General features: G+C 39.0%; 1 protein-coding gene across 5 annotated transcripts in view; it reads left to right on the top strand.

Moving 5' to 3' along the window:
* The window catches only part of sdk2b (sidekick cell adhesion molecule 2b), a 392744-nt gene that overhangs the window by 314977 nt on the left and 61504 nt on the right, over window positions 1-16263 (top strand). For all 5 annotated transcript variants that reach the window (XM_023949204.2, XM_023949202.2, XM_023949203.2 and 2 more), the window contains exons 5-12: window positions 1970-2103; window positions 7960-8071; window positions 8425-8615; window positions 11689-11772; window positions 11875-12069; window positions 13063-13179; window positions 13493-13660; window positions 14642-14744. In XM_023949204.2, the coding sequence (XP_023804972.1) occupies window positions 1970-2103; window positions 7960-8071; window positions 8425-8615; window positions 11689-11772; window positions 11875-12069; window positions 13063-13179; window positions 13493-13660; window positions 14642-14744 (1104 nt within the window). The remainder of the gene's footprint in view (window positions 1-1969; window positions 2104-7959; window positions 8072-8424; window positions 8616-11688; window positions 11773-11874; window positions 12070-13062; window positions 13180-13492; window positions 13661-14641; window positions 14745-16263) is intronic.

The raw sequence follows: 16263 nt of genomic DNA, 5'->3' as shown, positions 1-16263 counted from the left end.
TCCTAGAAAACGACAGATTTTTAAAAAAAAATATTGCCTAAAAACGACATTATCATAAATAAAAGAAGACTGGGGACGCTTTTAAATGTTCAAAAGATCTAAAGAGGTTCAGAGTGAGCAGGTTGGATTTTACGGTTGGCTTCGGCCACTGGTCAGAAAACAAACAACTTTGACCCAAAATAAGCCCGGCTTATAGCCCAACTCAATAGAAAAAAAATATAATATATATATGTTTTTTTCAAGATCCTTATGTAGAAGAAATGATGTGATTGTTCTAAACTGATATTCTTTATACATCCACATACATATTGTTGAATCAGAGTTTTTCTCCACATTTAAAAAATGTTTCCAAAGTCACCTCAGATCCAGGCACCGTTCTTGGACATTTCTGCTCTTTCTACATCCCAGAAGAGATCCATAATTCATTGCTGTGTGTCCAGGATGTCACCGCTCCAGCGATTTAGCATAAAATATTTACTGCAGATCATAAGCTGCAGCCATTGAGGCCTGGCTGCCTCTTTACACAGAGTTTTATTTTAATCTCGACATGTGCGAGGAATCTTAAATAAGCTCAGTGACCTGAGCTGCTTTTCTTTTATTTTTCTTTTTTTTGACACATTTTGAAAATCAATCAGCTCAAAGATGGATCTCTGCCTGGAGTCAGTGAACGCAGCAGAAAATTCCTATTGGGAAGCATCATTTTTGAATCTTTTATTTTTCTGTTTAATTAAGAAAAACCTAATAAATCTGTTTATTGTTTTCAATTGTTTGTAAAATTGTAGTTTTTTCATAAGGAAGTTTTATAAAAGCTAATGTTTTCGCAGGTTAATCAGAACGGCATTCCTGAATCTTCCTCTTAAATTCCAAAGACATCCAATATGAATATCTATTCTGTGAACATTTTATCAGCTGTAATTCTTGTCCATTTGTGTGACATCCCGCTTTCTGATGGAACGGATAGAGGAGAGCACAGATGGTTCAGACGAAAGGCAAAATATACACGCGGAGGAAAAGGAGGCGCCCGGTTGGAACGCTGCTATCAGATTGTTGAACAGGCGCAGATAATAAGAAAGCATCGATTGTAAACAGGACCATCGGACTGTAACAGTAGGTAGCGGACAGGATTTCCACCTGGCGTCCCGGTTACATCGATGCGGAGAAAAGAAAAGAAATGGATTACAAGGAAGTCAGAACAAAGACCTTTAGGGAAGCTGCTGACAAACGGCACAGTGTTAATCTATTTCCGTTTCAGTTCAGCAGCTGATGAAAAGGATTGAAGTGTCACCCGTTAAAGGTGGTCAGCTAACAGAATACAGACTATCGGAAACTGTAGACATAGAAACATCCAATTAGTGTCCCACTGGTCATCTTTTGATCTATTCTAAAAGTGTTGCTAGTGGTCTTTTGAATATGATTATGCAAAAATAACTAGGACATAGTTTCTGCAGTTTGCTTTTAAGCTGGCTGTTGGCAGAGTAAGCCTGTCCCCATTTCCCGTCATCCATCTGTTTAAACACTCTCACACTGGCTTACAGCCCCTTACACTTCCCAACCTAACATTTACCGGTTCAATAAAAATGGCGAGCAATTTTGAAGCTCACTTTTGATTCAGATTCCAGCTCAGACGAGGAAAACAAAGGCGTACACGGATCTTTTCACCTTCATGGGTCTTTAAAGACTGGGGCTAATTATGCAAGGATGTTATTTTGGAGATGATGTCAAGTCTTCTGCTTTGCTCATTCAGCACCTGCACCTTGTTTACACATGGTAAATCAATAGGCCTAATGCTGCCAAAGCGTAATTAAAATGCTAAAATGTTTGATGTTTCTTTCAGCTCTGGGTTTAAGTGTGGTCGTACTTAACGCTTGTTGTAGAAGCTTTATTTTTACTAAACAATCTGCCACAGACTGTGTCAGCTGTAGGTTAAACTATTAAATCTTCTAAACTTGTCTCTCTTTTTTTGTCTCAGCGCCATTACCCTGGACAACACACTGGTTATCTTGTCGACAGTGGCACCAGACGCCGGACGCTATTATGTGCAGGCGGTTAATGACAAGAATGGGGAGAACAAGACCAGCCAGCCCATCACCCTATCAGTAGACAGTGAGTTACCTCTCGAGCGGCGGCTTACACCGACCCAGAATGCAATGTTACATGACGTGTCGCTGCATAATTTAAAAAAAATTGGGATTAGACGTGAAATCAGTTGTGTTTGTGACAAAGGTTCTTGATTAGTGATGGCTAATTGCAGTGATTCATGCCTCTCTTTTCAGAGGGTTAATTGAAAGTCACTTCTGTGTGGCAACAAAAGTATGTCTGAAGCCTTGGAAAGAATGAAGCTTCTGCAGCTTTGGATGGCAGAAACACATAAATATGTTTATATATATATATATATATATATATATATATATATATATATATATATATATATATATATATATATATATATATATATATATATATATACTGAGTTTTTACTTTCAGTTTTACACTCAACAGCTTTAAATCTTTTTTTCTGTTTTTTACTGTCAAAGTTACATTTGGCTTCTTATTGACAGAAAACCATAGATGCCTGTCTCTATGACATAAAAAAATGCCACCCTCTGCTGCAAAATATTTCATCCTATCTTTGGGTGCTATGTAAACAACAACATATATTCAAATACTTGTATTTATCAATTGCGCAAGGGTTTATCCTCTTTACTCCGTGTAGAATTTAAGGAAGCCGTTGTGATACGGTGTAAAACAGAGGTGTAAATTGCATTTTCTGCTCCAAAAATAAAGGAGCACTATATCAGAGATAAGCAATTGCTATAAGAACAGTATGCATGAACACACACAATAACTGTTTCAACGGATCCCTCACTGAATCCTGAGCTTATAAGTGTTCCTAAACCATGAATCACTTCCTCACTTTTTTTCTGAAACTTTGCTGTCCTCACTTTGAGGGAATCTCCCTAACTAAAGGTTCCCGAGGTCTCCTTCTATAAAAGGGTTGTATGTCCATTTCCTGTAATGGTGAGTAGATTTTCAGGTAAAAAAACAAACAAAAAACACGATACAAATGCATGCTAATGACCTTATTTTACCTGAAACATATTGACAAACAGTACAGTATTGCCTTAAGGCGGAACCTGAAAATGAACAGTTTTACAAAGTAGAAAAAAGTACTTCTTCACATTATGGGAGTTTTTTTTAGTCATAATTCAAAGTAAAATGCCATTCTCAACTGACAATTTAATATGCAATTTAGGAATTTGAAAATATATTTTGAAATTTAGAAATCCGTATTAAAATTAACAATACAATATGACAGGTAAGAAAAAATGAAATAAAAACAAAATCAATTGCGTTTTACATTTTTATGTATTTTTTGTCATAATTCAAATGAAAATAAAATGTCCAATTTAGAATACTGAAAAATGACATTTCAATACATGGTTTGCTTTAAAGTCATTTTAAAGTTATTTAAAATCCATTGCACTGTAAAATGCCATGCTAATTTTGTGTCAACATTCAAATTAAAATGCAAACTGTCAGGCTCTCATCAGGGCGGGGCTCACCACCTTCCTTTGGTTGAACAAATAAAAATATTAAGGTCTCAACTAACCAATGAAATCATGTGGGAGGTTAGAGAAGAGAGTTTATGACAACAACTGCAACAGCTGGGTTTTTGGAGCAAAACTAGGGCTGATTTGTCCTCTAACACATTGGTCCACAACCCCGGACCGGACCGCGGACTGTGGGTCACTTGGTACCGGGCCACAGACAGAAAGGTTTTTTAAACACATTTTCAGATTCATGGATTTAATTGGTTAAAGTTAGTAAGATTGTAAAATGCTATAAAGCGGCTTCAGAAATTTGATTCCATTTCCGGTCACTGTATTCTCCATAAACGGTTGGGTTTGAAATTCCTATTGTGGTGTTCACCACTGGTGCTCTGGAAATATCCCAGATGTTTCTACAGAAAGTGTGTATCGATGCTCGCTTGAAAAGTGTAGACCACAAAGCATTTCATTTAATGATTTTACATTTGAAAATGAAGCATTTCAATGCATTTTTATAAATTAAACATTTTTTCTTTATCAGAGTAGACCCATGAAAAGTATTTGTAAAATGTTCATATTCATTAGGTTTTTCAACTCGGCAAAGAGGTGACACCATGCAAGCCAAAAAGCTAGAAATAAAAATAAAAAGATAGTAGCCTGGTGTCTGAATTATGCTAAACTTCAGGGCGCTAGATAGTCCTGTACTACATCCAATAGTCTTTTAGAGGTTAGAGAATAGTAAAGGCACATAGCCACGGTGATATTTCATGCCCTCTGATTAAAACAGTGGTATCATCCATGATAGGACCATCACATCTGATATGAAATAAAATATCCGTGCATGCTACTGTGTTGGCCGACATATAATACAGGGGGAATTTTATCTCATAATATGCACATGCATTTTTCCTCTAATGAAATTCAACATTTTGACACCTCAGCGACTGGCGTTTAATAAAAAAAACCTTCCTCTACTTTGTTCCTGTCCAAAAATGTTTACTGTCATTCACACAAAATAATTGCAACAAACATGGCCCGTCGCTTTTTACGACCTTTTTCTGTGTCAAGCTCCACATCTGCATTGTAGAAGGAAAAAGAGTGGGAACTAAAGAAAGTGAAGAAGCACCGCTGCGCTGAAGAAACTGTACTACAAAGAGTATTTCCGTAGAGTAATTACTGAGCAACAACCAGCACCAATGTAAACAGTGATGAAGGTCTTAAGCAGCAGGGCCACAAAATCAAACAGAGAAAGGAAATGAAGCTATAGCAGACATTTTCTCAGAGGATAATTAAAAGTTAGGTGGTGTTTAAAAAAAAAGCTAAAAAGCATTTTAAAAAGGTTTAACTAAATAGGAACAAACCACTGGTTGAGAAGGCAAAATGCATTGAATGCAGCAAACATTTAAATTTATGGAAACAATAGAAAGTCCGACTCCGATCCTCTTTTGATCGTTTTTAAATGCGTCCCCAGTGGTCTTTTATTTATGCTTATACCATTCTTAGACAAAACTTGTGTTGATTTCTGGGGGCATCGTTTCTGCAGAGTGGCAGTAGGTAATTAAACATCGCCTTTGAGTTGTGGGCGGGAATGTTGGTGCATAGTAAGCCCACCCCCACTGCCCGTCATCCATCTATTTACATGCTCTCCTGCCAGTTTACATCCCGACAGAGCTCATCCTATCACTACTGGTGCAACAAAAATAGCAATCTTTTGTACACTGCAGTTTTTTTACAGCAATTCAAAACACGGTTCACAGGAATTTCAGTAAAAAAAAAAATACTCAGAAATGCAAATTTAAGCTTAATTGTCTTCATATATATCAGAAAAATGTCACACGAACATGTAAAAAACACCATTTTCATCACAGTGGGTCTTTAGAATGGAAAAAAGTTTTTCATATTTGCAAACTTACTGAGCAAAAATGGCAAAAAAAAAAAAAAAAGAAGAGGAAAAGAAAAAGCTAAAGTGCTCAGTCGGCCTCAGCAGAGTGAAATAAAAGAGGAAACCTAACAGACAGCAGTTTATGACACGGTAGGCTGGAGTTCATTATGAAAACGAATGAAGAGGGCCAGGGTAAGATATTATAGTTGACAACACAAGGGAGCAGAAATAGCCTGTGGCACATGTTGGGAACAGTGGCAGTGTTGATTATACGAGTGCGAGAGCACACGCAGGCATGCATACACCAGTTTAGATTCTATAGCCATCGTAGTGGGAGGTCTCTGCTCAGCAGGTCTGATGGAGACACGCCATGAATTTTCCCCAGCGCTCCACACGTGCTTCACATATACACACAGGCATGTACGAGTGTGATTGCAATACATGTGTGCGTGTGTTTGTCCACATCTGACCCGGCAGCTGTTCCTGCAGCGACACCTCTAAAACCGGGTTTCCTGTGAGTCCTCTTGGATTTGAAGGCCAGGACTTTGTGAACACAAAGTTCACATTTAAGGATTTCTTGTTCATAAGGACAAAAGTTTTGCACATTTTCTCAGAAATTGAGCTATGTTCACACCATCGACACACGTAAATGCGCGTTTCGGGCTTTCACGTTCGAAACTCTCATGTTCACGCGTGGCTACGCATGTTTTTTTAAGATAGTTCTGTCACCTCAGTAGCCTTAAGACTAAATCCGAATAAAAGTCATGTTGGGTTCCCAGACTGAAAGCTAATAATAACTTCCTCTATTAAAAGTCACATTGGGAAAAAAACTTTTTATAATTTACTATGTTGGTTCTTTAACCCTATACATTTACTGTATGTCATATTTGATACAAACATTTCTGATACCCTTATCTTATTAGCATGATCCAAACTTTCCTTTAAAAAAACCTGTCGGATATAACTTGGTCCATATTTCCTGCCCTGTAGTCCATCGTCATTCCACTAGGGGCAGTAGTGGTCATTTCAAAATAGTTGCTTCGGTATTATCGCAAAAACACTTTTGGCTTAGGGCTTCTCGATATGAGGAAAACTTACAATTTGCGATAATAAGGATCAATATTGCGATGACAATAATACATGCCATCATGAACAAATAGCAAAAAAAACAAAAATATAATTTTCGTATGACTGCAATAGTTTTTTTTCAACAAAAGTCAACATACCTCAAAATATACTCCAACTGACCTTCGTCTACATAGGAGGCCAACATCTAACATGAAAATGCTCCATCCGATTGGTCAAATCCATAAAGGGATTTATTTGATGCGTTAAATACTTCAAGCTGCCTTAAGAATGCTTTAGCACATTTAAGGTAACCATTTATTGCAATTTTCGCCGTCTTTTGCGATAGCACAGCTTGATATCGCGATAACGATAAACTTGCGTTTTATTCTCCAGGCTAATTTTGGCTGCAAAGGTTTAGTTTGTTTTGAACCTTGTCTACTCTTACTCCATTTTTTAATGTCTACTTTCTGTATTGGAAGAATGCAAAATGTGTTGATTGTTGATTCTTTATATTACATTTACACCTATTTAAAAATATGTGGATCAAATTTGAGACAGTGGGTAAGCTTTTTTCCAGAACACTATATTTTTTTACTTTTTAAGCTAACATTGTTTTTAGCAAAAACAAAAAAAAAATAGAATTTTCTGTCAATTCTTTGATCTAGTGGACTTTATCTATAGTCTTTGTTTCTTAGAATCCTGTTGGAAAAACATGTAAATCCTTCACAAAAACACAAACCTTCAGCTTTTTTTGTGTGTGTGCAGGCTTTCAGATCGCATCCCCCCCCTCGCTCACATCAAATCCTCCGGCTTCTGCTTTTTGAAACACATTTACCTTCATAAATTGAGTCATGACAGGCCCTGTAGCTACACCTGACATGTGCAGCCATAAGCTCACTCCTAGGGCATGATGGGATTGACAGATCAGTGCGAGTTTATCACAGACATGACACATCTCAAGCAGCACACACACACGCGCGCAAATGCGAGGCTTTCACCGCCAGGGGCTGTGCCTGATGCTTATAACAAACACACACTGGCACGTTTGCACAGAAATGGATTTGCTTGCACACAGACGGCAAGTTTAGGAAGTCTTAACACACTTAAGCTTACACATCCTGCTGTCTGTTAAACTAAAGAGCTTTTTTCTGTTTTGAGCAGATATTTTCTCATACACAGTCCGTGCTCCGTCTTATTCCATTCAGGCCATGTCTCAGTCAGAACTCATGTTTATTCTGTGCACTGGTCACTTTCAATATTTCACTTCAGTGGGCACCTACAGAACGTACTGAGTGGAAACACAATTTATAGGACAACAAACTCTGTCAGTGCGCTCACAGTGACTTGCCTCCATCGGTTAGGTCTGTCAGTCAGTTTGGCTCCAAGCTCCCTGCTTAACATCCTCCTGTGTGTGTGTTCTTTCTGACATGTGCGTGTTGACCTATTTGTCTGGTTGTTTAGATGTTGGAGGTCCAGCGGACCCCATCGCTCCCACCATCATCATATCTCCCAGGAACACAAGCGTGGTCACAGGGACCTCAGAGGTCACGATGGAGTGTGTTGCCAATGCAAGGTAAAAAAACAAAATGCATATATATATATATATATATATATATATATATATATATATATATATATATATATATATATATATATATATATATATATATATATATATATATTTTTTTTTTTTTTTTTTACTTTTATAGGCCAATGGAGAGCCGATCTGTTCAAGGGTCACTGCACTTAAACTAACTCAGACTGACAGATGTTTAAAGCAGTTTTGTTCATGTTGTTTTACGTCTAAGTTCTTGCAAAAAAAAAAACACAACAACACCTCACTGCCCATTGAGAAGTTCAAGGTCAAGAGTATGCATCGTTGGAAAAATATGTACAAAAAAGTTACCAATATATTTCTGTCTATAGACCTCTCATCAAGCTGAGTATCTCCTGGCGGAAGAACGGCGTGTTGGTGAGCAGCGGTTTGAGCGACTATAACCGTCGCCTCACCATCCTCAGTCCTGTGGTGAGCGACGCCGGCTACTACGAATGTGAGGCTGTTCTCCGCAGCAGCAGCGTGCCGTCAGTCAGCGCCGGTGCATATCTGCATGTACTTGGTAAGAAATTCAAATGGACCATTCTCTCCGCTGATTTATTGATGCTGGTGCATGCAGGGCACCACTGTAATCTTGACTAAGACACCCATGTTCGTGGATGACAGCGTCCTGTTATTACTCCTGTTACCAATATAGTTTCACACTAATTCACACCCATCTCTCTCATGACACGGGACAGTATTGAAAAATGTAAAAAGTCTTCCGGCATGTGTGATATAAGTTATTTCACACATATATGTGTGAAATTACAAACATTGAAAAGTGAGAAAGCATGGCTCTTACACAGAGAGTTAACCTTGGGATGAGAAGTCTTTGGCTTTGAGGCTTTTGCTAAATGTTTTGTTTGTTTATCTTTTTTTTTTCTTACAAAAATGAATTTCAGATCTCCCAAACTGTCGAATTACTAAAGTAAATAGTAAATAGATTGATCCCCTAGTAACAATTAATCAATGGATGGGTTTGTATTCCTACTATCCAACCAGATCGATCTTTCAGCAGCAAGTTGTTAGTCAAATTGACCTATACCATTATTCAATTATTTGTCTTGGAAAATACCATTTGGATTGAGGCAAGGTGGGTTTATTTCACTGTAATGTAAGAAAGACCAAGTGCATCACATTTGACAATGCACACGTTTAATGGCAGCAGAAAATGAGCAATTCATCATTACAATAAAATGTTTGAAAACGCTTTTATCTTGCAAGAAATACAAAGAATCTGGAAAACTTCAGCTGCACTGTTCAGGTGAAGTTTTAGCTCTTAGTCCCACTGGTTGAGTTTGAGGCTAAAGATGTCCTGGATCGATTTTAGGTCAGAGAATCGGATTGATCAAAATGAACCAATATTAACTATGAATCATATTGGCAACCACATATTGTGAGATGAATCAAATTGTTATTAAATGAATAAGTATACCCCTACTACTTACCCTTTCCATCTTTATTTATGTTTCTTGTAGGGAAGATACAGTTTTTGATCATTACTGTACCCCAACAAGCTCATTTTTTAAAATTATGTTATTATTTAATGGCGCAACGGTTAGCGTTCTTGCCTCACAATAAGAAGGCCTCCGGTTGAAACAGAACACCAATGGGGTACCTGTGTGGAATTTGGAGGTTCTTCCCGTGCATGCATGGGTTTTTTCTGGGGACTCAGGCCTTTGGGCTCACATCGTCCAAAAACATGCTTCATATGTTCATTGGTTACTCTAAATTGTCCCTAGGTGTGAATGTGAGTTTGCATGGGTTTGTGATTCTGACCTTGCGACAGACTGGCAACCTGTCCACAATGTCCCCTGCCTCCATCCAGGAGTGACCAGGATAGGCTCCAGCAGCCCCGTGTCCCCAAAAGGGACAAAACTGGCTTAGAAGATAAATAAATATTATTGAATAGATTGAATACATATTATTTAATAGATTCCATAATGGTTGTGGCCAAAGTCAATAGATTTTACAAAAGAATAATGCCTTTCATCAAAAGTCCTAGGTAAATCTTTTTCTTTTGCCTTCTGACTAAAGACTTTGGTTAGACTAGTGAAGACACTAAAAACATTACTTTCAGTTGTGATGAAAAAACTGACTTACACTTGCAACATATGCTCAAGACTGCCTTTATGAGCAAGATATGAGGGTAAGTAAGGGTGAAGTAGGAGAGACGCAGGCACGTTGTGTTGATTTTTCATCTTTCAAATCCCCTAAAACCTGTGCACTGTACAAGCGGCCCATTTAGTTATAAGTGTGTGCTCCTTGTGCGCCCCTGCAAGCATTTGTTACGCACTCCGTGCTTGCAGCCTGACTGTCAAAAATGTGGAAATTAGATAGAGAGTAGTGTGTGTAGGTGTTTGTGCATGCACTTTCGTATCACCTGCACACCCTGGGTAAGCAGCATTTGAGCGTGGTCAGTAAGGAGTCGGTGTACGCATCGTACTAACGACTAGAGTGTGTGGGTATGGTACAACAGCATCACTTTTACATCATACGTCCATGGAACTTATGTTCTCCTTGCAAATACTTCACAACAATAGTACTCCCGTTTTCATGACATCCCTGAAGATGGCCGCAGGAGCGGCAAGACACACCTGCACTCCATTAAGACCCCAAAAACCTTCAACTGAAGTCATTTAACGCAAGACATAAAACCTAAACTTTTAACTAGACTTCCTTAAGGCTGACGATTGAACTACAGACTTGACTTGGACGTTGAAGATCTTGACGTCTGGCTAAATTGAGAGCGAAGACTTGGGTCTGACTTGAACTCAAAAGGAAAAACTTCAAGCTTGTCTTGCAAAAAGTAACTGCCAAGCATTTCTGAATCACACTCACGGGTTTTCCATTCACATTTAAGCCTGGTTACTCTGGAGACAATGCGGTGACACACAAACTTCAATACAACTGTTCAAAGTCATCCATATTTAGGGGCATTTGTAGACGGTAAAGTGGAAAACAGAATAGTTCCACATCAGCACTGACTGACGCGCAACTATTAAAGCCATTTCCCCATTTAGCTACATACATCACTCACAATGCAGGGCTAAACTTAGCATTTAGATTTGCAAGTTCAAAGAAATGTGACGGTCTGGAATTGATGTAAATATTCCCTGTCTCGCTGCATAACTTTTTGCAGAAGCGTGGCTGTGAAGTTGTGAGGCAGAAACGAAAAGCGTTATTGATTTAAAAGGTAGAAACTAATGGTTGGCCTCGAGAAACAGTTTAATAGCATTGCTTGAATCACTTTCAGTGAATCCTGCTGAAACACTTTGATGTGTTCAAGGTTGTGATGCGACTCAAAGCACAAGGTGGGGTGAACTTTTCCCTTGATACTGCCAACTGAGACTTTGCTCTCCTTCTGCCTGTGACTTGGAGGGAAGGCCTACTTTTAAAGACTTTCCTTATATAGACACCGAGCTCTGTGATTTGATACCTCATTTGCTTTGATGTTGTTGTTTTAAAGTCACATTTTCCATAACTGGGTGCTTTGTAGGCTGCGATGTAGATTTGCAATGTGGGTTTTCTTTTGTGTTGAAATATTCTTATGTTTTGCTGTTTGTTTGTCTTTTCTTTGCACAATCAATCAGAGCCACCCCAGTTTATAAAAGAGCCAGACAAACACATCACAGCGGAGATGGAGAAGGTGGTGGACATTCCCTGTCAGGCACGGGGTGAGATCTGTTTTTACTAGAAAGTCACACATTTGCAGGCTTGTTTGATAAAGATTTTTAGATCTCTTTGTACAATGCTTTGCCTGCAATCTCCCTCTGCAGGAGTGCCCCAGCCAGACATTGTTTGGTACAAGGATGCCCTACCCATTGATCCAGTGAAGACGCCGAGGTACAGGGTCCTGGTGGGAGGCAGCCTGCAGGTCAACGGCCTGCTGCCTGATGATACCGGCATGTTTCAGTGCTTTGCCAGAAACATGGCAGGAGAAGTTCAGACTAACACATATCTTGCTGTTACCAGTGAGTACTCCACCAACATTCCTAAATTGCCAATGCTTACATTTATTACAGATAAATTGTATTCCAAGTAAAAGTTAAACCTTTAATACTTGTGGCTTTTTGGTTAATTTATCTGTGTTATGCTACCATCACTCAATTCTTGGCAACAATTGACCACTTTCAATGAAAAGTGTGTTCAACACCTCCCCTATTTCTGAAATACTTGTGAATTTGTAGATGAGGGGTCATTTCTTTATTATTTTTCTTTATCCGAGTTCGCAGCACAGCTGGAAGTTGAAAATCAATGTTAATTTAACTCTCGCTGTGTATCTTTCGACAAGTTTCTGACATCTAATTTTCTTCACTGTGTCTCAGTTCCTGCTGTCTTCATTCCACGGCGCTCTTGTTATCAGAATTCATAATATTCTGTCTCGCCAAATCCCCCCTTCCATCCCTATTTTTCTCCCTGACAGTGCTGCCTCTCCTTCTATCGCCTCCCTCCAGATCTCATCTTGTCACCTTCTCCTTTCTCAACACGTACACGCGTTTCCACTTCTTCTCTGTCCTGAGATCCACTCTGCTCCTGTGACAAGCTCCCTTCTCTGCTCCGAGTGATGCAGTTTCCTGTCATCCTGGAAAGACTTTGATTTATTGCATACAACGTATAGGAATTTTTTTTGGTTTTGAAATGCCTTCTCTGTACATCTGTGCCTCTCTGTGTTATTTTCTCCCCTCTTTTCCATATATTTGATATCTCTCTGGGTGTAAAAGATAAAGCGGCAGCAGACAGCTGTGGCGCCAAGGTGAAAGCCGTGTCAATCCTTTTAGAATTAGTTGGACAAAGCACTGACTAAACGCTGAGATGCAGCAGGCTGGTGCTTACAAGAAATGCGTTTGAAGTGGGGCTTTGGCACAAACAGTTTTTTTTCCCCCTCACCTCTATAACCCTCTTACCTTCTCTTGTTGCTCTACTTAGCTCCCCGCGTTCTGTGTTTGTACTGTTTTTGTCTTTAGGCATTGCGCCAAATATCACAGCCGGACCTTCTGACAGCACTGTGATCGACGGGATGTCAGTCATCCTCCACTGTGAGACCTCAGGAGCGCCGAGACCAGCTATAACCTGGCAGAAAGGTCTCACACATGCATGCACACAGTATGCAGATCCGGGGATTATTACGTCTGTTATACATTGCACATGGGACCCCAGTTTGCCGTGGCTTACCAAATAAAGCCTGATTAAAATCCTTTACCAGGATTTACCCTGCACCCGGCTTTTGCATCCCAATAGAAGATCAGCAGAAAAAAAAACTCAAATCCTCTATTTTTACATCTCCAAATGCCTAATTTGTTTTTCTTTCCACTCTCTTGCCATCTGATTGTTTTTCTGTTTATGTTTTTCCTCTTATTAGTATTTTGTTTCTCTCTGGGGTTTTGCATGTTTAAGGTGAGCGTGTTTTGGCCAGTGGTTCAGTGCAGCTGCCCAGATTCACTCTGCTGGAGTCAGGCAGCCTGCTCATCTCCCCGTCACACATCTCGGATGCTGGGACCTACACATGCATGGCGAGCAACTCCAGGGGCATCGACGAGGCATCTGCCGACCTTATCGTGTGGGGTAAGTGTGCAGGGTCAGGATGGACGAGGCCCGTCGTGTCTGTTTCCAAATCCCCGTGCTTGATTTGCTCCAAAGTGGTATAAAAATATAATCTGTGAGAGGCAATGCCTGTGTGGTAAAAAAAAAATAATAATAATAATATATTACGGCTTAGTCACAACTGCCCTTACAGGCAACAAAATGGGGCATGCAGTTGGCCTGCACAAAATGTTAAGATTGCAGACCGCTTGGTGAGCATGTGAAGTGAAAAACGCTAATGACTAGAGTGCGCCGTAAGGACACAGTATGACAGCATCATCCGTACGTCATATGTGAGTGAAACCAACATTATCCTTACACAATATTTTCTGATACACCTACCGCACGCAGAGCAATCATGCATTCTGTTTTCATGATGGCCTCAAGGGAACTTGAAGCTTGAGGAACTTGAGGCAAGACGCATCTGTGCTCCCGTTAAGATGTTGTAGCTCTTGTTGATTCTCCGTTCAGGTGCATGTGACTGAAGCTGCATTCAGATCCTTAGCATCATGCGTTCAAGCATCCAGTTCCAATGAAAAGTCTATGTAAATGCACAGAAATGGGAGTTTCAGGCTCCATTGAATGTGCGTTGCAAGTTACACTAGGTTATGTCGCCAAGTCTGATGAGAATAGAGCTGTGAAAGAAAAAGCCTGGAACAAGATTCAAGAGATTTGCACCACTTTGACATTTCGCACCAATCCTCTTCCAATTGTAGGTGGCAGACATGCGCTAGTAAACAGGAGCTAGTAAATGCTAGTAAAGTCATTCAAAGTAACCACTGAGGTTTCTTTTTTTTTTTTTTTTTTCAGGAATAAAATACGATCCAGACATTTCATTTCAAAAATACTCTTCTGAAACTCACTTGTCATTTCTGCCGCCATGGGTCATTTGCGGAAAAAAAGGTTTTTTTCGGCACGTCTTTGTTCCAGTAAATCTTTCTTTTCTTTTTTCCTTCTACCCAGCTCGAACTCGAATTACTACTCCACCACAGGACCTGAGTGTTATCAAAGGAACTAAAGCTGTTATGACCTGTGGAGTCACACATGACCCCAGTGTAATTATCAGGTAAGGGTATGTTCACAGAGACAGAGATGTTGTGGATGTGTCTATAGCTCCTAACCTTATCAAAATTTAAAAAAATAAAAACGGCAATTTATCAAGTGCTTTGCTGCAAAAGAGAACTTCAGGAGACTAAAGGATCAATAAGAAAAAGGCAAAAGCATTTAACTTATAGGATCTAATGGTGACAAAACATCAATACTGACTTTGCTGGGAGCTGTTTGTTTTAAGCTTTGTATTCTTTCCACATGTTGGGCTCAATACCAGTCGTTTTCAGTTTTTAAAACATAACAAATGATTTCAGTTATCTGTTTAGTTTATATCTAGTGAACCTATGAACTTATATCAGATATAAATCTGTCGGTCTCTGCTAGCTGCGTTCACATTTACAGTACAACGTGTGACATGCAACATGTTAGCCACATTAGAAGAATTAGTGCCAAAGAAGCGTTAGCAGCATTTGAGTATTCACACACCTGTAACTCCCAAACTTGTTTGCAGAACATAAAAAACAGACTGATACAGCTAAAGCAAACTACACTGTGACTGCGCTACCTCCCAACTCGTAAATGAAAAACACAGTCTGACAACGCTACATGTTAGCCATGTTAGCGTATTTACAATAACACCCAACCTAGCATTTTGCTGTGTCCCTTTCAAAATAGCTGGCACTGTTGTTGTTTTAAAGACTTTTCAGTGCACCTTTAAGCACAGAAATTTGTGTCTTTGATTTTTGTCAACGATTAAATCACTATGCAAGATTTTAAGTCCGCTTGTGGGCTGTATGTGCAAAAAGTGTGGCAAAAACGATGAGAGTTAAAGTTGAACTTTGACCGGTCAGGTAGTGATGTATGGATAGCGTCCTTTTTAAAACATGGATTCATGATCAACTTGACAATTGATCATGAATGAGAAATGAATACTTGCGGTTTGTACAACTTTTGTCGCACTTTGCCTCTTCCAACCATCAGTACATGTTATCAGGTAGTGACAGACACCAAGCACGTTCAAAAACCTGCCATCAGCACGGTCTTAAATGCCCAACACATTTGATTTGATTTGATTTGAAATGGTTTATTTCAAGCAATCAAATGAGAATAATACACAAAAACAATACAATCATCAGTTATACATTCGTAGAATAACTTATCAAACTTAGCATAATTAGACATAAAATTAAGTATTGCTTGAAAGGGAGTGGAAGGAAGCGAACTTATATAATCCCACCCCTGTTCTACTGTAACCATTTTATTACATGATTTATCAATATCCGGTTCCTAGAAAGCACATGACAAAGATGAATTACTTAAATTATTTTGTAAAAAATAACTTTTAGAAATCAACATGGGAATAAAGTATCCAAAATATATGCAGATCATGTTACTTATAAAAGTCATTGATATGATTAAAAAAATAATACTGTATCAGTAAAATAGACAAAACACTGTTTCAGGAATTTTCATAGAAAAATTTGGTCAAGTATCAAAAGTTAATAATATGTACAAAATTATGTTTCATTAGGAAA

Source organism: Oryzias latipes, chromosome 19 (assembly GCF_053564925.1).
Source record: "Oryzias latipes strain Hd-rR chromosome 19, Olatipes_Hd-rR_3.1".
Classification (NCBI taxonomy): domain Eukaryota; kingdom Metazoa; phylum Chordata; class Actinopteri; order Beloniformes; family Adrianichthyidae; genus Oryzias; species Oryzias latipes.
This window is presented reverse-complemented; position numbering and strand designations above follow the sequence as displayed.